Genomic DNA, 21,947 nt, shown 5'->3' on the forward strand with positions numbered 1-21,947 from the left:
GGAGTTAGTTCTCTACGGGACGATCCGTCCACTACGTTGACTTTGTAACTTTCGTCCTTAATAGGACAATCCGTCCACTATGTGGACTAATAATTTTCTTCCTTAATGGGGCGATCCGTCCACTATGTGGACTAATAATTTTTGTCCTTAAAGGGACGATCCATCCACTGTGTGGACTTGACATATTTTTATCCTTCTTAGGATGATCCGTCCACTACATGGACTTGGTAACTTTCGTCCTTAATAGGACGATCCGTCCACTATGTGGATTTAGTAGATTTCATTAATTATGGGACAGTCCATCCACTTTGTGGTCCCAACTTCATCCTTCTTGGGATGATCCGTCCACTATGTGGACTTTAATAATTTTCATCCTTAATGGGACGATCCGTCCACTATGTGGACTATAATAGAACCTGAGCAACAAAAATTTTGTATGCTCTGAATAAACTCCTCTTATTATAATGGATGGGTAGAATATTGTTCATAAAAAATAAAATTTTCCCTTTGGGCCATAAGAGTACTATAGAAAAAAAAAACTAAAATTATCTGCTAAAAATGATAAACTAGAAATAAGGAGGGTGTTATTGTCGTCTTCGGTCATCATTTACTGGTAGTACTTCTTCAGGTGTTCTGTGTTTCACGGGTGACTCAATTTTTGCCCTTCTATTGTCTCTAGGTGGTACGTTCCCTTCCTATGAAATGAGGTGATTTTGTACGGTCCTTCCCAGTTAGGTCCTAGCTTCCCCTAAGAGGGGCCTTTTGTAGCGCCAATTACTTTCCTCAAGACAAGATCTCCAACTTGGAAGTCCTTATGCCTGACCTTAGAGTTGTAATGCTTCGCCATAAGGTTCTGGTACCACGCTAATCTTTGCTCGGCCGTCGCTCTGATTTCGTCCATCAGATCGAGCTGTAAGTGCATGGCTTCATGGTTCTTGTCCTCGTCGTGGTTCCTAACCCGGTAACTTGTAAGCCCTACTTCTGCTGGGATGACTACTTCGCTACCATATGCTAATCGAAACGGTGTTTCCCCTGTTGGTGTCCTTGTCGTTGTCCTATATACCCATAAAACACTTGGCAATTCATCTAGCCATATGCCCTTTGCCCCTTGAGCCGAGTCTTGATGATTTTGAGCAAGGATTAGTTTGTGACTTCAACTTGTCCGTTGGCCTGTAGGTGGGCGGGAGACGAGTAGTGGTTCTTGATCCCTAGTTGTGAACAGAAATCCCTGAATGTGTCATTGTCGAATTGCTTTCTGTTGTCTGAGACAAGCACCCTTGGTATACCATACCTGCAAATAATATTCCTCCATACAAAGCTCCGGATATTCTTCTCCGCGATAGTGGCCAAAGCCTTTGCTTCCACCCATTTAGTGAAGTAGTTAATGCCGACCACTAGGAATTTTAACTGCCTTAACGCTGTTGGGAACGGGCCCATGATGTCCAATCCCCATTGTACGAATGGCCATGGGGCCGTTATAGGGGTGAGCTCTTCTGTTGGTTGCCTTATGAAATTTCCAAACCGTTAGCATTTGTCACAAGCTCTAACGTATGCGTCGGCATCCTTTTGCATCGTTGGCCAGTAGTATCTTGCCCGGAGTAGCTTGTGCACTAAAGACCTAGATCCAGAGTGGTTGCCGCAAATTCCTTCATGGACCTCCCTCATAACATAGTCTGATTCTTCAAAGGCAAGGCATCTCAGGTAAGGCCGAGAGAAACCCCTCTTGTATATAATGTTTTTAATTATGACGAACCGGGAGGCTTTAACCTTCAACTTTCTTGTGGTTTCCTTGTTGTCTGGCAGTTTGCCGTCTTTCAGATATGCGGCTATTGGAGTCATCCAACAATGTTCACTGCTTACCTCTTGTACACCAGTACCATTTATCAGTGATGAGAGTTGAACAAAGGATAATACTTGGTTGGGGACAATCATAGGTTTTGCGGAAGTTGCTTTTACAAGTTGGTCGGCCTTTTGGTTCTCTTCCCTTAGGATTTGAATCAACTTGATCTGAAGGTTACTTTTTCGACCCTTCACTTCCTTGAGATACCTCTTCATTCTTTCACTCTTGCATTCGTAACCGCCATTAACCTGACTGGTCACGATTTGAGAATCGGAGTATACGACCATACTCTTAGCGCCTACAGCTATTGCGAAGTCTAGTTCTGCTATTAAGGCTTCGTATTCTTCTTCGTTATTGGTTGTGGAAAAGTCCAAACGGATCATGCACTCGATCTTGTCTCCTTCTGGTGTGTGGAGTACTACGCCAGCTCCACCGGCATGTTTGTTGGAGGATCTGTCTGTGTGAATGCTCCACATGGGAGCTTCCTCTGCCCCTGGTCCTCCATGAAGGTGAACTCAGCAATGAAGTCCGCTATTACCTATCCCTTTACATCAGTTCGTGGTTGGTACTAAACGTCGAACTCACTCAACTCGACCGCCCATAATGCCATTCGTCCCTCAACTTCGGGGCTACTCATTGCTTTTCGTAAGGGCTTATCCGTCATGACATTTATGGTGTGTGCTTGAAAGTATGGTTTGAGTTTTCGTGCGGCGGTCACCAATGCGAAGGCTAACTTTTCCATCTAAGGGTACCTCTCTTCTGCTCCCCTGAGTGCACGGCTTATAAAGTATACGGGCCTTTGCACATTATCTTCTTCTCTAATAAGAGCCGCATTGACAACCGCTGGGGAGACGGCTAGGTACAGAAACAACTCTTCCCCCGGCTTGGATGGGCTGAGTAATAGTGGAGAAGGAGATACGCTTTCAAATCTTCAAATGCCTTTTTGCATTCATTCGTCCATTCAAACGATTTCCTTAGTGTGCAAGAGAAAGGGAGGCACTTATCCGTCGCCCGTGATACGAACCTATTCAGGGCTGCGATTTTGCCATTCGAGCTTTGTACCTCCTTTATCGTCTTTAGGGGGGCCAATTCCATTATCACCTTCACCTTCTCTGGGTTGACCTCAATACCCCTTTGGGACACCATAAATCCTAAAAACTTTCCTGCGGTTACTCCGAACACGCACTTGCTCGGATTTAGCTTCGTGTTGTAAGACTGAAGAGTGTTGAAAGTCTCCTGGAGGTTGCCCAAGTGATCAGACTCCTAAACGCTTTTCACTAGCATGTCGTCTACGTAAACTTGAACATTTCTTCCAATCTGGTGCGCGAACATCCTGTTCATCAATCTCTGATATGTGGCCCCTGCATTCTTGAGTTCGAAGGGCATTACTTTGTAGCAGAAAAGCCCCCAACTTATAACAAACGAGGTTTTCTCTTGATCAACTTCATCTAACTTGATCTGGTTGTAGCTGGAGAATGCCTCCATGAAGCTTAAAAGTTCATGTCTTGCGGTTGAGTCTACCAAGGTATCAATTCGAAGGAGCGGGTAACTATCCTTAGGGCAGGCCCTATTTAGATTTATGAAGTCTACACACATCCTCCATTTTCCATTTGCCTTCTTAACCATTACCACATTTGCCAACCAATCCGGATAGTATACTTCACGTATGAAATCTGCTTCCTGTAATTTCTGCACTTCCTCAGCTATGGCTCTATCTCGATCAGGGGTGAACACTCGCTTTTTCAGTTAGATAGGAGAGAACGAGGGTGATACATTCAGCCTGTGGACTATGATCGACGGGTCGATCCCCAGCATGTCTTCGTGACTTCTTGCAAACATGACCTTGTTTTCTTTTAGGAACGTTGCAAGTGCTTGCCGTGTCGACTGGCTGGCCAAAGTACCAATTCTCGTGGTCCGTTCGGGCCTAGAGTCATCGAGGGGTACTTCTTCTAACTCTTTCACCGGTTCTGCTACCATCCGCTGCTCTTCTATGTTCATCGTTTGTAGGTGGTCGTCTATTTCCATCATAGCTACGTAGCATTCACGCGCGGCTACCTGATTTCTGCGCCACTCTCTAATTCCATACTCGGTTTGGAACTTAACCATTAAATGGTAAGTCGAGGTCACGACCTTCCATAAATTGAGACTGGTCGTCCAAGGATGGCATTATAAGTCAACGAGCAATCAACCATGAGGAATGTCACGTCTTTAGTGATCTGCTAGGGAAAATCACCCACCTTCACAGGCAATGTGACCGTCCCAAGGGGGTAAACCTTTATTCCTCCAAAGCTAACGAGTGGGGCGTTCGTCGGAACTAGTCGTTCTCGACCAATCCCCATTTGCTGGAATGCTGGGTAGTAGAGGATGTCAGCCGAGCTTCCGTTATCCACTAAAACTTGGTGCATATTGTAATCTCCTGCTCGCAAGTGACGACGAGTGCATCATCATGTGGGTGGTGAAGATGTCGTGCATTTTCCTCCGAAAACTGGACGACCGAGTTATCAATCCTCGGCATCTTTGGTGTAGAACCCATCATTTGGACATTTTGCACCATCCTTAGGTATGTTTTGCGGGCCTTTTTGGACGATCCTACAGTAGCGGTGCCCCCGACAATCATCCTTATGTCTCTTATCGGTGGTCTGGGATGTTCATTCTCTCGTTGGGGGGCTTGGTCTTGTGGCCAATTCTTCTTTTCCTTGCTGACAAATCTTTGTAGCTTTCCTTGCCTGATAAGAGCTTCAATCTGTTGCTTCAGGTCGTAGCAGTCAGCCGTATCATGGCCGAGATCATGATGGAAATGAAAATATTTGTCCCTTGACCTTATGTTAGGATCCCCTCTCAATTTACTGGAAAAGGTCAAGGTTCCTTCATCCTTTATCTACATTAGCACTTGGTCGATCGGAGCTGTCAAAGGAGTGAAGATCGTGAATTTCCCTGTAGGTGGTTTGGAACGTCTGTACTCCCTCCGTTCTCTAATTCTGGCCATCTTCCGTCCTTTGTCTAGTGGTGTATCTTCCTATCTCTCCCTTTTCCTAGGCTTCTCTTCCCTAGCCAGTAACGCGTCTTCCGCGTTCATGTACTTGGTTGCCTTGTAAAGTACATCCGACATAGTTTTTCGGTCGATATTATACAAAGAGAATAGGAACTTACCTTTCCGTAGCCCATTGGTGAATGCTGCCACAAGTATCTTGTCGCCTGCTTTGTCTATCGAGAGAGCCTCTTTGTTAAAGCGAGTTATGTACGATCTTAGTGTCTCGTATTCTCATTGCCTAATGCTCATCAGACACGCGGTGGATTTCTTATACCGGTGACCCCCGATAAAGTGTGACACGAATTGAGCGCCCAAATCCTTAAAAGTACTAATGGAGTTCGACGTCAACCGGCTGTACCAGATCCTTGTGGGTCCCTTCAGCGTAGTGGGGAAAGCCCTGCACATGATCTCATCTGATATCCCTTGAAGATGCATGATGGTCTTGAAAGATTCCAAATGGTCCAAGGGGTCTTTGGACTGGTCATAACTCTTCACCTGAGGCATGCGAAATTTTGGGGGAAGAGGGCATGAACTGACGGGAGCAGTGAAAGGCAAATCAGTTTGCTGGACCAGGTCATCGAGGTCGCTAGATACTAGACCTTTGAGGGCGTTCATCATCACATCCATCCGTTCCTTCATCATTTGCATCTCAGCGGCTATGTGAGGTGGGAGAGTGTCCGAGATAGATGGCCGGTTGGTGTCCTGTCGCTCCGGTCTACTCGGAGCGTTGCTATTCTCAGGTCCTTCTTGGTTCCTCCTCTCAGTGCTTATCCCTTCTTGGTCTTCCTCTTGTGCGCTAGGGTGTGCATTCTTTTGCAGCAATTGCTTTTCTAAATCATGATTTTGCTTGGTCAGGCGTTCAATTGTTGCTGCTAGCGTTAGGACTTGTCTCTTCAAGGCTGTAGCGTGTGGTTCGTCGCCCTGATTGTTGGTTGTTGCCATCGATCGAGTGAGTACTATGCAACTTTTTGTGTCAGGGATCATGCAACTTTTTGTGTCAGGGATAAAGCAACGGCTGATTACTCTCTTCCCACAGACAACGCCAACTAATGATGACAAAAAATCACCAGTAAGCCACACAGTCCTTACAAGGTTGAAACGATACCTGCACAACAAAAAGAAAAGACCTAACAGAGAGCATCGGTGTGGTACCGGCCAAAAACCCTCCAAATGTCAAGTTAGAACTTTTCGCAACCCTAGAGTGCCAGAGTTGAGTGAATTATGCATACCTCGTATTCTAAGGGTTCATGGGTGTTTATAGTAGAGCCAGCCTCTGTTTCTTGTGCACCACATATGTTTCCTTCTAGGGAAGATCCTTTTTGATGATTGTATATTACAGAATCCATTACTCGTTAGAATTCTTCTCATATTGGGATTCTTTATAGTTAATCGTGAAACGCAATTTAATTCCATTTAGGAATCCTTGGAACTAAGTCAAAATAGATGACTGCCACGTGTCACTTACATCTGTCCACAGTGCGTTTGTGCATCTTGGATCCGTCAACTATTGACCTGCCAGCTTTATGTCGTCGCATTTAGCTAAAACTATCTTTCACCTACATTTTTACTCCTCTTCAGGAACAAAGGATCCCAAAGGAACAGAAAACTATACTGTAAGTTTAAAAAAAAAAAATATTTCACATTATCTGTCTGTGTTTTACCTTAGGCACCCTTCAAAAAATAGTCCAGTCCGGTTGCTCTTCTTCTTAAGCTTTAGGTTGAAAATGACCTGCCTCAAAAGAACTAATAAATTTTAATTGTCAAGTGAAAGTTCTTGGATGCTACAATATCAATTTTATTTGAATGTTGTCCTTGACCATCGTAGTTGACATACTAGAAGATCAAAAGGTCGTCTATCTTGTGCCTTAGTCTCTTTGTTGGGTGCATTACTGATATATTCTTTTGTATCTTCTAAAACTAGCTATTATCTGCAGAGATAATAATGACAACATAGTCAATAAGAAAATTCTAACTCCCCCCGCGCCCCCTACTTAAAAAGTTGGTTTTGCCAAGACGTAATGTTTTATAAAAAGATTTGAATTCGCTCACAATCTATAGTGTAGCAATTGGCAACAAAATATGGTGACAGAATGGCCCCTCAATTTGCCTTCATTCACACATAAAGTTAGCAACAACAAAACAGTAATCTTTAAAACAGTAAGAAAATATATTTCCTTTAGATTAAGAAGCAGGTAAAGTATAATAAGCCGTAAGCCTTTAACTGCAAGACTCATATCATATCTCTCTTAACTGTGTCTTTTCTTTGGGGGTCAATTTGCCTTACATTGTTATATGATACTTCAAGATATCTAGCTCAATCCTAAAGAATACTCTTCTCTATGTGGTAAATTCCGGTAAAGAGAAAAAAAAAAAGAAAAAAAAAGACGATCAAGTCTTCTTACAAAATACAAAAATCCAGTCCAAAATAAAAACATATGAAAATTGACAACCTTATCCACCAATGTAGCTTCAATTCAGCCAAAGACACAGAACACAAAGCAGTAACACCATACTCCTATACAATTAATGACTTACTGATAACTTGTTATGCAACTAAAATGGTCCACACAAGTGACCCTGATGACAAAACTTACGAAACCCATAATTCTCCTACATTTCACATTTTCTTCACACTTTCTCACTAACCAAATAGAAACCAAAACAAAAAATGAAATTGACCCATTAAAGAAAAAAAAAAAAAGAAGAAGATAGAAACTGACCCTTAGAGGAATTCCAATCTGAGGAGCAGCTAGACCAACCCCAGGAGCCTTTCTCATAACCCGAACCATATCATCAACTATCTTTTGGATCCGCTCCGACCCAATTTCCTCAACAGCAACTTCTCGGGCCAGTCCGTGGAGAATTGGGTCGCCCGCCTTCACGATATCGGGCAAGCTTGTCTTCTTCTTGTCTCTGAGACCTAGAAGCCACCCTGCTCTGGGAATGGAATTGTGAGCCAAGTTGTAAGGTTTCCGGGTCACGAAACCGGTACCAAATAGCTATTTCGGGTTGGAAGATCCGAGTACCGAATAGGTATTCGGGTTTTTTGAAATATTGGTGCGGGTGAGCCGGGTTTTAGGCATTTATCGGCGAGAGATATCGGGCGGAAATGAAGTGAGTATTGGTGGAGTGTTTCCATGGCTAAGAGCATCTCTAGCAGATTCTTTAAATATTTGTACTATTTGGAGCATAAACAGTGACTTTTACCTTTTAGCTACCTACTTTTTCAAATACACTTGCCAACAGATTCTTTATTGCATTCTCTATCTCATTTAAATATTATTTCTTCATTAATTCTTTATTCTTTTTTTTATCATCATTTATTCTTCCTATATTCATTCCTAACAATTATATTTTTCAATGAAAAGTGCTATATTCACAACATTTTTCGCAATACTTTCATAACAAAATTTATGTAAAAAGTTGTTACTAGTTCTAATTTGAACCCATCACTAAAATTATTTTTTTACTCACCAATATTAACTAATTACAATCTGTTACTTAAAATTTATTGTGAAAATATTATAGTGACATTTCTCAATTAGGATTTTTTATTTTTTAATTTATTTCTCCTTTCTCTCATTCCATTTCATCCATACGTTTTTTCCATGTTTTTCTCCTCCACACACGTTTTCCTATCTCTATCTGCCCCCACCCCACCTCTTTTATTTTCTTTCTCCCTCATTCAAGAACATTCCAGCAACTCTTCTCTCTCTTTTTTCTCCAATTCTCTCGCTTTTTTTTTTTTACTTGATTCCAGAACATTTGTCCCCAATGCAGTCCAGATGGGTCATCTTCGTCCCAAATCAGTTGGCCCAGCCTGGAGTCGTCGCTCATCTTCATCCCCAACGCAGTCCAGATAGGTTAGATGGCTTCTGTCTTCTGTCTTTTTTTTTCTTTTTTTTTTGTTTTTATTGTTATGATTTGATTAATTTTAAAATTTTGTTTTTGAGTTTGTATTTTGATAATCTGATTATGCTTGAGTTTAGAGATTTTTGAGAAAAAGATTGTTGTGTTTGTAGTTATGAGGGGAGAGAGAAAGAATTTTTTTTATTTTTTTTATTGAGATGTATGAATTTTTTAAGTATAAAAATTCATTTGGAGTTGCTAATGTTCTCTGTATCTAGAGAAGCATTGTAGCAACTTCAACAAAAAAAAAAAGGAAAAGTTTTGTGTTTAGAGAATCTGTTAGAGTGTGAACAGTAGGTGAACAGTAGCATCCACGCTAGTGAAGCTAAAATATTTTATCATTTATGATTTAACGCCTTAAAATTTATTTTATCTATTTTATCACATAATTTCACAACACACTTTGTATCAATAGCCTTATTTTTACCATCAGTCAAACACTATTTATTTTTTAATTAATTTTTTTCTCACTTCCTCTCTCTCTCGATACCCAACGAAGTAAATATATATATATATATATATATATATATATATGGCTGCACCGATGTTGGGCACTAAATTGAAGTTTGGGGTGATACAACCTCCAATGTTGATGCTTTAGATATGTCAAAGCTAAACATGTAAAAGCTAAAAGCTTAGAGTACTGTTTGGTAAGAAAGTACAAGAATTAATTTCAAAATGACGTGGAAATTATGATTTATAAAGGATTGTAAAAATATGTTTTTAAAGTACTTGTAATGCAAAAAAAAAAAAAAAAAAAATTGTTTGTACCATGTTTATAATGACATATTTTCAAAAGTGAAAGTACAAATTGTCCGTTTGGTACGAGTATGTGTTTTTACAAGAAGTGGTAACTATTTTGTGAGTTTCATGCTTTTCAAAGTGGCATAAGTGCGTTTGGATTGTGTATTGTCAAATCATGTGGATTCCATCTTTTTCAAAATATTTACAATAATATCGTTTAACATTGTTATTCAAAAACTGAAAATCACTCTCGATGTGTTTTCAAAATATAGTGTTTAAAGTTTAAACTTCTAAATACCTAAATTGAGAACTATGATTCTAATGCTCTTTAATTAAACACTCTTGCCAAAATTCTTTCTTTAAACCCACAAATTTTACTATTTAGTATGTGTTTGGATCCAGATTATTTTGTGTTTGTGTTTTCAGCGTTTTCCTCTTCTTCTTTTTTTTGCTGCACACGTCTCAGCTTTAAGGGGCAAAGTTACTGTTCACACTATTCATGCACTGCTCACGTACTGTTTATGCACTGTTCACACTATTCATGCACTGTTCACGTACTGTTTATGCACTGTTCACGCACTGTTCACGCACTATTCACGGGACTCACAATCACTTTATTTAAAAAAAAAATTAAAAATGGGTCTCACGGCACTATCCACTTATTTAAAAATTATTTTGTTATAGTCGTTTCAGTTTTTAGCAAAATAAATTGTATCTAAACGGATCCTTAAACATTGAAAATTGCTGTTTAAACTCGTATAGCAAATAATTCGGTAGTTGAGCTCTTCAATTATGCTATACTTGAGCTTTGCTTAAACGTCTAAGGTAGAGTATGGATGAATCAAAAGATTGGAATCTTTTTAAGGATTGTTTCCCCCTAAAAAAAAAAAAAAATTCTTGGTCATACTTTGCAGCCTTTGGCAAAGCAAAATTGTTCTTGTAAAACACTTTGGATGCTATTTATTTGTTTACGCTCTTTTTCTTTAACAATTGTATTCCACAAGTATATGGCACCGAGATCGAGATCAATGTTGCTCAACCATTTCATCTTTAGAAGTCAATTTGTTCTTAAGATCGCTTCTAAGTTTTAATCAAAGATCAATGTCGCTCAACTTGATCCAGGCCCATTTTAAGTGTAGTTCTGACTTTTGAGTTCCCAAACAATTTGCAACTTTGCTCCAATTAATAATGGACAAAATTTTCCTTCAAATCGATTGAGATTTCTCTAACTCAATCATTGACAGTTTATATAATATTATCTACTTGCATTAAATCATACACGTTATTAGATCATTTAATTACATTATGCTACTAAAAATATACCTAAATAGTCTTGTGAAGTGTCACAAGGTGGGTTAGTATTTGGTAAAATTTGAACCCTAGTGCTAAAGCACCACGAGAAGTAATGGAACTACTAGGGTATCCCTCGAACTCCCCATGGTAGGTTAGAGAATATTTCTTCCAAACAAATTTGGGGGGGGGGGGGGGAATTTTTTACTTTTAACAATTGTGGTAATCAGCTCCTCCAAGTTTACTGAATAAACTAAAAAGATTATTGTTTTAAACATAAAAGACTATTTATTTGGCTATAATGAGTTGCTTGTATATGGACATGGTGCAAAAACGGAAAAAGTAACATATAATAAAGGATAAAACCTAAGTATAGTACTTAAATGTTGTTTCATAAGTTTATTTCTTAAAATTCAACCTTGTTACTACTTAACTAAAAATACACTTTCATCCTATGAGAAAAAAGCCACATGACTAAATTTTAAGAGAGAAATTTAAGGAATAACACCTAAAGTACTGTGTATCTAATTTTTATCCTATAATAAAAATGTTAAATATAATACAATGTTTACTACCAATAAAAAAAGAAAATAATAAAATGTTTTCTTTTTATTTAGTAGTTGCTAAAATTAATATTTTTCAAAAAACAGGCCCAAAATGAGAGTTGCAGTATTTCCCTTCCCAAGAAGTACTCGTCAAGTTGGAATGCAGCCTCCAATATATTTCATAGAAAAACATTACGCCAAAATAAATATGATTTTACTTTCTTGCTTTTATAGTTTTATTTTTCTCAACTGTTGTTTCCCATACCTAGATCAGGATAAGGCTACCTTCAAGATATGAAATATGAAATATAAAATATGCAAGCCAACATATGAATCACGGCCGACAAGATATTATAGCAGAAAAAATTGCCTTTTGAATTTTGATCATGTGCTTGCTGACTTGTGTTAAATATTAGCATTGATACACCATGTTGAATATGCTAGTATGGATGTGGAAGTAAAAACATAAAGTATAGAACACAATAACACACAAGGATTACGTGGTTCAGGCTAACGGCTTACATCCATGAAGGAAACCCTAAAGAGCTACATCAATAATATATTAGAGTGTAGTACAAATCTTATGTTACAATGAACCATAATATGTGTATATATAGTAGACTAAACCCTAGACTAATAGACTTCTAGAACAAGTAGGAGACTTGGCTTGCACACAAAGTAGAATTAAGTTTGGGCTTATATTAATAGGCTAATATATCTCTAACACCTTGAAATGTTTATCTATTATTCACCCTACTGAATTTTCATGCTTTAATTTAGTTGGCCACATCTTTTTTTTTTTAATTTTTTTTATAAAGGTTAGAAAAGTCAGGCACATGTTTAAAACAAGAAATAAACGTGCATAAATATCAAATTCGAATTTGAGTTGTTATTTTTCAAAAATTTAATAATTTTTTTCAGAAGAAACACGGAGTTAAATTGAGAGTGATATTGTATGAACTTCAAAGTTGGTTCATAATTTTATAATCATAGAGTCATTATATTCATTCCTTTGAGATTTGGAGGAATGACACCCCAAATTTGAAGGGAAAAAACACTCCCCTTTATTAATATTTGAAAAAAATAACGCTTCCCTTCTTTCCATTATAATAGTAACATATTATTTTAAAATATGTTCTTTATCAAAATTTAACCATGTTTAGTAAAACTAAAAATATAACAATTTAAAATATGAAAAACAAATTACAAAGTTTATCAAGCACCAAAAAGACTTGCAATGACAAATCTTTCTATAATTCCTTAAAAAAATAAAAGTAAAAAGCAAAAGTCATATTGTATAATTTAAAATACTCTTTAATAAAATAATTGATTTTAGAATTAAGGAAAAAAATTCTTCTTCTTCCTTTATGGGAGTTCTTCTAGGACAAGACCATATTTGAGAGTCTTGTTTACTAGCATTAGTAGCAGTAACATTAATTCGTGGTGGTGGCCTAGAGATGTTTTAATTAAAATTAGGTTTGAAAGTTATTGCAATGACGGTGTCAGCATGTCAATCACCAAAATGACACCTTTCATGGCTGGATAACTTTTTATTTCTTACGTTCCATATCTATTCATAATTTTGTCAAACGGATATTAATAAGGTAGTGTTTTTTCCCTTAAATTTTAAGATAAAGTTTCATTCATCCTAAACTTCAAGGAAGAAAAGTGTAATTACCCCCTTAGCAAGAAAAATAAAAAAAAAAGAGAGAGAAATTGTTGGAGTTTGTTAATTAAAGATACTTTGATACCATATTAAATAAATTGGAGGAAAATAGAAGTAGAAGTGTAAAAAAGTAACAAATGAACACACACGAAGGATTACATGGTTTGGTCTAATGATCTATGCCAAAAAAAAAAAAAAAAAAAAATTCCTTAAAGGCTACATATTTGATATATGAGTGAAGAACAATTATTGTGTTACATTGAACCCAATACAAGTATTTCTAAACCATGTACCAACCATACATTAACTTTATATGGTTAATAGATTTCCAGTGTAGGGAAAAGACTTAACTTGCACACCACATATAATTGAACATAAGCCTATACTATTAGTTTAAATATATCTCTAATAGGGTAGATTTCAACTTGTAAAGCTGTAATTTACAACTATTTTGTGTTGGTTTTAATTCTGTGCCAAATTTTATTGTAATTTCTTGAATCATTTTTTTCCCTGTATGTATGTGGGATTAATTGTAAGGGATGAGTGTGAGAGGGTGTGAAGACTCAAGCCTAAAAGGATGAACAAGTGTATTCTGCGAGTGTTTCGCGAGAAGCCTACCCGCGAAAGAGTCACGTGTAGAGCACATGATTAGAAGATGAAGAGTCATACCAGTCTAGAGGTTTTCGCAAGTTTCTCGCAGGAAAGGTTATCCTGTGAAGTACTCGCAAAACTTTCTATTTGGCAAAAAGTTATGTTTTGCTTTACCAAGTCTTTAGCCACACTATATATATCCTCATTACCCATAAATTGTAAGGAATGCTTTTCAGAGAGAAAACCTTAGAAAATACACCTGAGAGTTAGAGATTGTTATACCCACAATCATCTACACATTTTCTTGTGGTTTTCCTCAACTCCTACCTCTCCATCTCCATATCCTTGAGAGGTATAGCTCGAACACTTATCACACCCATTCTGATTGTAAAGTGAGAATTTAGTATTGTTGGGAAGCATTAGAAGGAGCCATTTATTGGCAGATGCAATCAGGCTGAATTGCGGGATCAGGAAAGTTAGAGAAGATAAGGTTTCTGAGAAGCCAGTTGGTAGCAAGAGCTTGGAGGGCTCAAGTACATTGGGTAGACTAGGCTTGAAGGATCTTTTGTTATTCATGTACTCCAAGTTTATTCTCTAGTGGATAAATTTCGACTTGGAGGGTTGCAGAAAGGTTTTTTGCTGAGTTTTTTTGTTTCCTCTTTGATAACATGCCTCGGTGTTATTTTATGTTTGCATCTCTCTTTCCTACTCTTTAAACTTTTCTTTTAATGTTGATAATGGATGAATATGGTTTAGGGTAGTGTTAACGGTTGTTTGCGCTTTGTTACTCTTGTTCCGTACGTAGTGTAAGTTAGAGTAAAAGCTATCCAATCGTAATTTTAATTTCGGGAGTTTAAATAAGCTCTTGTGTATTTACACAAATCTGAGTTTTCACAACTGAACACAACTTCACTACTATTGTAAGAAGATTTAAAACGAAGGAAATCTCAAGAAAATTAAAATGTAAGATAAGATCTCAACCTAGTATTCCCATTGCAACCCAGACAAGCCAAAAAATTGTAGGCCATTCTTCTATGTTCTCTTTAACGTGACATATAACAGTTGCTTTTTGGGACATCTATAAATGATTAGGGAGCCCATATCACGGTGACAACTTGCCATGCTCAACATTTAATGCCACCCATGTGCAATGTATCATTTTTTATTCTGTTCTCGTTGAAGAGAACATGTGCATGCAATGTACCTAGCTAGCTATAAATCAGGGTGGTCGATACCGTACCGGTACCGGCCGTACCGGCCGGTACGTACCGTACCGGTTAGTGCACCGGTACCGGTACACTTCTATTTTGTACCGGAAAAAATACCGGCCGTACCGGTCGTGTACCGGCCATACCGGCCAATTTCGGGCAATACCGGCCAATACCGGGCGTACCGGCCGGTACAGAAAAAAACCTTTTTTTTTTTTTAGTTTTGTAATTTTTGAATTTTTGTAAGGACATAATAGTAACTTATTTACACTAACTTATTAGTATTATTTGTTTTCTTAGTATGCAATGAACAACTAAGCTTTCTATTTTTTATATTGTGTTTTTTTTTTCCTTTTAATTAATACTAAAGTTTAAAACTATGAATAATTTGTTCTGAATTGAGGTAATATTTTATGATAAACTTTTATATTTACTATAATATAAGTGAAATATTATATGCTTATAACCATGGTTTTAGAGATTTTAGTGTGTGTATAATATATATATATATATATATATATATATATATATATATATATATATATATATATATATATATATATATATATATATAGCCTGATTAATGTGTGCCTTTATAAATATTTTATGAAATATTTTAGGGCACATATTAAACCATCTATTTTTAGAAATATTTTATAAATAATTAGAAAGTTAGGTGTAGATGCCATACTATTCTCATTCGGTCATCCACCATGAAGATTCCTCTTTCTAATAATTCGATATATATATATATATATGTGTGTGTGTGTGAACATAAACATAATCATAATGTTACATTATTTCTTAACACTGCCGGAATGGCACATTGATCGGCACCTTCGGTCCTAACTCCTAAACCATGCCTTAAGGCGCACGATTGATGTGGAAGATCTAATAACTTGCTTGAGGGTTAACTACTGACTTTATTTCCAAAGTCAGCAAAGATGCTCAAGAGAAGAGGAGTGGCTTAAAGGTAGCTCATTACATTAGCCGTTCCATTATTTATTATTTTTGAGTTACTTCCCTTTAAAAAAAAAAAAAAAAAGAGAGAGAGAGAGAGGAATGGAATACATAGCATGCTTTTGGGAACCGATTAAAAATTAAAATTATTTTACTATTCAGCTTATTTTTGTTATTATTTATGGGCCTCACTGCACTTTTTGGTATTATTCATGAGCTCTACTGTACTATTTTAACTAACTTTTACGTTTATTTACAATACTTTTAACAATAAAACAAAATAAAAAATCTATACGTTTAGGTAAAATTTGGATTCAGCTTCCACATTCCACGTTTGGAATTTTGCACTTTTTATTTTTATTTTTTCAGTGCAGCCTCTTACACATGGGACATAAACAGTACTTTTAAAAGTATGAAAAGTATGAATATTCTTGTTTGTTAAAAGAAAAAACAAAAACAAACGTAGTCGTCTCACATTGAGTCGTGCTGACTTTTATTCATACAAAGCAGCTTAGTGGAACCTGAACAGTAAATTCAAAGGTCAAAGCCATCTGCGAGGATCTCTAGTTGATGCGGAAAAGCATATGCACTTTCCATCCTAGCTAGGTATATCCAGTAAGATTTTCCTTTACTAGGGAGGGGCTCTTCACACCAGAATAAACTAATGATATTACTAGCCACAACAAATCATTCCACGTTTCCTTCTCTCTCTCTCTATATATATGTGTGTGTATGGAAGCAAAGGATTTTAAGAAGCATTCGTTCTGAATTGGTTTCTTTTAGAGAAGAAAAGAAAAGGAAAAAGCTATATAATGAAGAATAGCTCCATGTCTTCATTCGATACTCCCACAACTCTGCAACATGAAAAAGAGAAAGCCAACGATTTCAGAGAGAAAGGAGATCATGTGAAGCCTCGTACTATAGAGATAAAAGAGGCAGCTGTGACAAAGCAGCTAGAGAGCAAGCCATCCCAAGACATCAACGAAAGTGCTGAAGCATTCATCAAGAAATTCAGGCAACAGCTTTTGATCCAAAGGCTTGAATCCATAGAGAACTACGAGCAAATGCTAGAAAGAGGGCTGTAACATATATTATATATACCCTTACTTGGTCTTCATGTGACTGTAATAAAGGTTGTGTTTTGTTTCCTTTGTTGTTGCTTGTTTCCACTCTTTGATAGACATGCATGTTTTAGTTTTTAGCCACTTGAAAATGAAGTATTCTTGTAATTCAAAGGTATTGTTTGTTTTTCTTAATTTATAATGAGAATTAGGATGGGAACTCCCTCCTTCATTGTTGTAACTGTTAAATTATTCAAATAAAAATGAAATCATCAAATTGTTTCTGCAATTTAATTGGTTAATTTTTTTTTTTTGGAGGTTTGCTTAAACAATGAAATTCATTGCTTGGCAACGTACGTTTAAAGATGTTTCTATCATTTTATATCCTTTAAATTATTATTGTCTAGATTCATTATTAAACAATCTACTCCTATGATCACCTATGCCCTGCAAGCAATCTCTTATATACCTCTCAAAAAAAAAGAAAAAAAGAAAAAAAAAAAGCAAGCAACCTCTTGTTTGACTTTTGATTAACCACATTTGTGTGTAAGTTTGCTCTTTGGTACTAATAGATTGAGTAATCATTAGGCACAATGGTGTCAAACACAAATACATTTTATCTTAGAGTAAACATTCGGTCAGGCTTGGCGTAAAACCAGTGTTTTACGCCAGCCAATACAAGGCTGACACGTCATGGTTTTACGCCAGCCAATACGAGGCTGACACGTCATCAATTAAAATATATTTTCTCTTTCTCTCTCTCTTGTCTTCTCCGTTTCACAAGTCTCTCTCTCCTCTCTCTTTTTTTGTTTCTTTCTCACTTGTTCTCTTCCTGTCTCCAGGCCTCTCACCCATACCGTTCTTCTCAATCTAAAATCAAATCCAATTAAAAGCTTCAAGGCCATCAGCCCCTCCCCTTCTCCCTCTCACCCATGCCTCTCTTCTCCATTTGAATTCAACTCCCCTTCATCTCCATTGAATCAACTACGTCTTCTTCCACCATTCTCTGATCAAAATCTCTCACTCTTTCTCTTACAAAGATCATGAAAATAACAAGTCTTACTCTGTTTTTAACATACCCTTTTCCTTTTTCACACTCACTCAACAACCAAAATAATCAGCAAACATACCTAAGCAATTTTTTTTTCTTTTCTTTTGAAGCCTTACCATTGGGCTTCACTAACTGGAAATTAGAAAAGTTCATACTTTTTTAATTTAAAAAAATCCAACACTGAAATTGTCATAACATTTTCCTTTACCACACTTTCTCATCTACCAAACAGGAAATCAGACCTAGCAAAGGAAATAATAATTAAAAAAAATTATAACCAGACAAGACCAAACAAAAAAAAAAATACCAGCTACTCAAATTAACACACATACCCATTATCTTTTCCACACTTTCTGAGCTACCAAACAGAAAATCAGACATATATTAGCAAAAACAAGAAGTAAACAATTTTAACAACAAAAAGATTTACCTGAAGATTTTGGAGCCATAAAGAAATAAGGGGCTAAAATCAAAAAGGGGTTTAGGGTTGGGATCGAGAATCAGAGAAAGCACACATTTTAAATTTAATTTAATTGAAATTAAAATAAAATAAAATCTGAGGTGGATCAGATTTTGGGGAAAAATGGGTAAAAAAATAAAAAATAAAATAAATGATAAGATAAAAGAAAACCCAAAAAATTGGAACTGGGTTTCACTCAGACAAGTCCCTCTATAACTATAACAAGTGTGAAAGTGTCTCACTCTCTCTCTGTCTCTCTGTCTCTCTATGTGTCTGAGTCTCTACTTTTTTTTTTTTTTTTCTTTTTTTTTTTGGTTTTTTTGGTGAAGGGTTTGTGTAGTGAAATCTCTGACTTTGCTGAGAGGGAGAAGGGAAGGGGCTAATGGCCTTGAAGCTTTTAATTGGATTTGATTTTAGATGGAAAAGAACGGTATGGGTGAGAGGGCTGGAGAAAGGAAGAGAACAAGTGAGAAAGAAAGAAAAAAAGAGAGAAGAGAGAGACCTGTGAAACGGGGAGGACGAGAGAGAGAGAGAGAAATTATATTTTAATTGATGACGTGGCAGTCTCCTATTGGCTGGCGTAAAACACTGGTTTTACGCCAAGCCTGACCGAATGTTTACTCTTTATCTTATTATGCATAATTTTTTTTGTCATCGAATATCAGTATATCACAAGCCAAAATCTTTTTTTTTTTTTCTTTTCTTAAATATATCTCCAGCTGGTTATATTTCTGTTATTATTATTTTTTCCTGGCTGCTTCTACTTTTAGAATAGCAAGCATTAGTAATGGGAGTTTTTGAACTCCCATTTTGCTATTTTAACACATCAAACCACAAAAAGTAAGTTTTATCTGGATTGCTATTGCCAAAATTTGCAACTTAGCTACAGTAAATTCTTACTAATAAGATATTACTGTAGCTTGTGTTTATTTTCTTTTAATGGTTTTTTAATGTCTCTCTCCTCTCTTTATGTGACTCTCTCTCTCTCTCTCTGACCTTGCCATCGGCGTGGGTCATTTTGCGTGGAGATCAGCGTGGGTCGTGGTGCCGAGATCGACGTGTAGTGGTGGTGTGGTCATGGTCAAGATCGGTTGGAGGTGTTGAGATTGGTGTTGGTTACTAGGTGTTGGTTTGGTAGTGGATTGTAGTTTTGTGGGTCGTTGATGAGTTGTGCGATGTTTAGTTTTGTGGGTTGTGGGTTGTGGGTTGTGCACGCATGGGTTGTGGGATGTTATGGATTGTCATGAATTGTGGTGTGAATGCATGTGGTGGCGTGGGTCTATGAGATTGGTTATTAGCATTGGTGGGTTGTGGATTTTGTGGGTGGCAATGGGTTTTTTCTGGTGGAGGTTGTGGCTGGTGGTAGCGGTGGCTAGATGTGGCGGTGGTTGGTTTTTGTGGTGGTTAGATTATATTATTTTAATAGATTGTATGTTGAAATAAGAAATGAGATATAAGGTAAAAGGTGAAATGAGATATTAAAATAGGCAAAGAATCTTTTTTAAATGTTAAAGTACCAAATTCTTTGAATACCCAAATGTTAGTACCCGAAGTTAGAGATTCGTATGTCTTGAGAATGCAAATCTAGTAACTATCGGAACTCAATGGTGCATAAAGCACTGGAATTAGTTTCAACATAATAAAGAGTAGCTTATTTTCAATGTTTTATATAATTAAATGCTTTCCACGAAAATTCTAAAGTTGTAGTCTGATCATTGAGATCAACATTGAACAGCAGTATTAATTTTAATTAAAGTGGGCGTAGGACATAATAGTTAAAAGAAATTGTGCATGAGAAGGGCTATAACTTTAGAGAACAAACTCTTTAAGGCCCACGTTCTTCTCAAAAATAAAAACCACTCTTAAGGCCCACTTTTGCAGTAAATGAGCCCTTTCCTCTAAATTTGTTGGAGAGTCTTCCCTGCAGCTTTCCTGGGGAGGTTGCTTTAGGCTCTTTTGCATGACTGTCTTTGGTTCTAAATAAAATCTCCACCTGTTAAAAAAAAAAAAAAATCTTCAAAGGCCCAAGCCTGAATAAAGCAGAACCGTCAACTAAAGAAAAATTTTGGTAGCTGTACAAAACATTAGGGATTTATTTTTTCGGTAAATTATAATTTATCTTTGTAACTTATGACCTTACACATATAGTTTGCAACTTTTAATTGCTTCATTTGACCATTTGATCCTATGGTTTGGACTAAAATGAAATTGCTAGTATCAGTCCAAAATAGGATTTATGTTTTCATTTTAATCCAAATTAGGAGATAGAAATGTGGCAATTAAAAAGTTTGTCGGAATAGATCATGATATGATCAAACCGCAATAAGGTAAATAAAGCCCCATTTGGTAGAGCATCTTAAACACACATTTTTAATTTTTAAACAATATTATACGTATTTCCACACACTTTTTCACCCATGTATTTCAAAAAACTACAAACAATATTACTCAAACTCATCTACCAAATGGGCTCTAAATTTTCCACAAAATATTAAACCTATTTATTTAAACGGATCCCAAGAATTTTGTTTTAGTTCAAATCTTTGTTTTTAGGGGGATTTTAGTTCAAATCTTAGACAATCAAATGTAGCAATTTAGAATTTTGAATTAAATTGTTGTTGGGATTGAGTAAAAGTCTCATATGCATGGAACAAAAATAAAGAACTCGAGGAGTCTCATATGCATTCACATTCCATATCTTTAAATTATTCTATTTTACCATCTCAAAAAAATATTTTATCTATTATACCATATTATTTTACAATACCATCAACATCTCAATTTTTATTTTAAAATACAACACATTCAAATAATATAAATTATACAATAAAATAATAAAAAAATTTCTATCTCTCATCGGCCTCTAATTTTTGTCACTGCCTCTCTATCTCAAGCACACCACCACCACCAACGACAGAGGCACCACCACACCAAAACCACCATCACAGCAAGCCCATCGTGACCCAAGAACCAAGCAACAAACCCACTGTGACCCACCCAAACAAAACCCAAAAACCACCTACAACCACCATCACCACCGTGAACCCATTGATGACCCATAGCAAAAACCCACCCCCACCACCACCATGACGGCAACCCCCACCTCCACCACCATGAACCCACAAAAAAATACAATCCAAAATCAGCATCTACCTTGCATTTGAAGACCAATCAGAATTCAAAGGCGAAAATCAAGCAAAAAAAAAAAAAAACACAATCAACAAGTGCACATTACATGAACAAAGACCAAAAAGAACAAAGCCCAGATGAAATTACAAAGAGAAAATACCAAAAAGACATGCAGCAATTGCCCCAATGGGTATCTGAAACCCAGTAAAGCTGGCTTGGTTTTGTTGGCTCCTCTAAAAGACCATTGGTGAGTGCTAGCGAGCCTCTTAAAGAAGAATGTAGAGCTAACCCCCATCGGAACCCACCCTTTACTAAAGAGAGGGCAATTAGACAGAGAGGGAGAACAAAGAGCAAGATCCAGAGAAGTGAAAGGAGAAAAGAAGAGGGTAGGGAGAGAGAGGAGATTAGAGCATTCACAGTGGGCCTCTCAAATGCCAAATGTAAGATACATTTGGCATTCAG

The 21,947-nt window shown here is 36.9% G+C and overlaps 3 protein-coding genes across 3 annotated transcripts; 1 reads left to right on the top strand and 2 right to left on the bottom strand.

Annotated features, from left to right (window-relative positions):
- Nucleotides 1-748: 748 nt before the first annotated feature.
- On the bottom strand, nt 749-1,369 carry LOC142634979 (uncharacterized). The gene is made up of 2 exons (XM_075809205.1): nt 1,287-1,369; nt 749-1,055 (listed from the first exon to the last, which is right to left on the bottom strand). The coding sequence occupies exons 1-2, from the start codon at nt 1,367-1,369 to the stop codon at nt 749-751; spliced, it is 390 nt and encodes a 129-aa protein (XP_075665320.1).
- A 155-nt stretch (nt 1,370-1,524) lies between these two features.
- LOC142634980 (uncharacterized) lies at nt 1,525-2,316 on the bottom strand. Its single transcript, XM_075809206.1, has one exon. It carries the CDS (start codon nt 2,314-2,316, stop codon nt 1,525-1,527), a length of 792 nt encoding a protein of 263 aa, XP_075665321.1.
- Nucleotides 2,317-16,492: 14,176 nt separating this feature from the next.
- On the top strand, nt 16,493-17,134 carry LOC142636939 (uncharacterized). The gene has a single exon (XM_075811232.1). The coding sequence runs from the start codon at nt 16,597-16,599 to the stop codon at nt 16,867-16,869; it is 273 nt and encodes a 90-aa protein (XP_075667347.1). The 5' UTR covers nt 16,493-16,596; the 3' UTR covers nt 16,870-17,134.
- The last annotated feature ends 4,813 nt before the right edge of the window (nt 17,135-21,947 follow it).

This window comes from Castanea sativa, chromosome 5, assembly GCF_040712315.1.
Source record: "Castanea sativa cultivar Marrone di Chiusa Pesio chromosome 5, ASM4071231v1".
NCBI classification, from domain to species: domain Eukaryota; kingdom Viridiplantae; phylum Streptophyta; class Magnoliopsida; order Fagales; family Fagaceae; genus Castanea; species Castanea sativa.

Excerpts from the sequence above, each read along its gene's own strand:
- LOC142634979 (XM_075809205.1), bottom strand. The coding sequence starts at position 1,369 with ATGGGTGGAAGCAAAGGCTTTGGCCACTATCGCGGAGAAGAATATCCG. Across the intron at positions 1,056-1,286 it reads GAATATTATTTGCAGGTATG|GACAACGACAAGGACACCAA; the intron begins GTATACCAAGGG and ends ATGGGTATATAG.
- LOC142634980 (XM_075809206.1), bottom strand. The coding sequence starts at position 2,316 with ATGTGGAGCATTCACACAGACAGATCCTCCAACAAACATGCCGGTGGA.
- LOC142636939 (XM_075811232.1), top strand. The coding sequence starts at position 16,597 with ATGAAGAATAGCTCCATGTCTTCATTCGATACTCCCACAACTCTGCAA.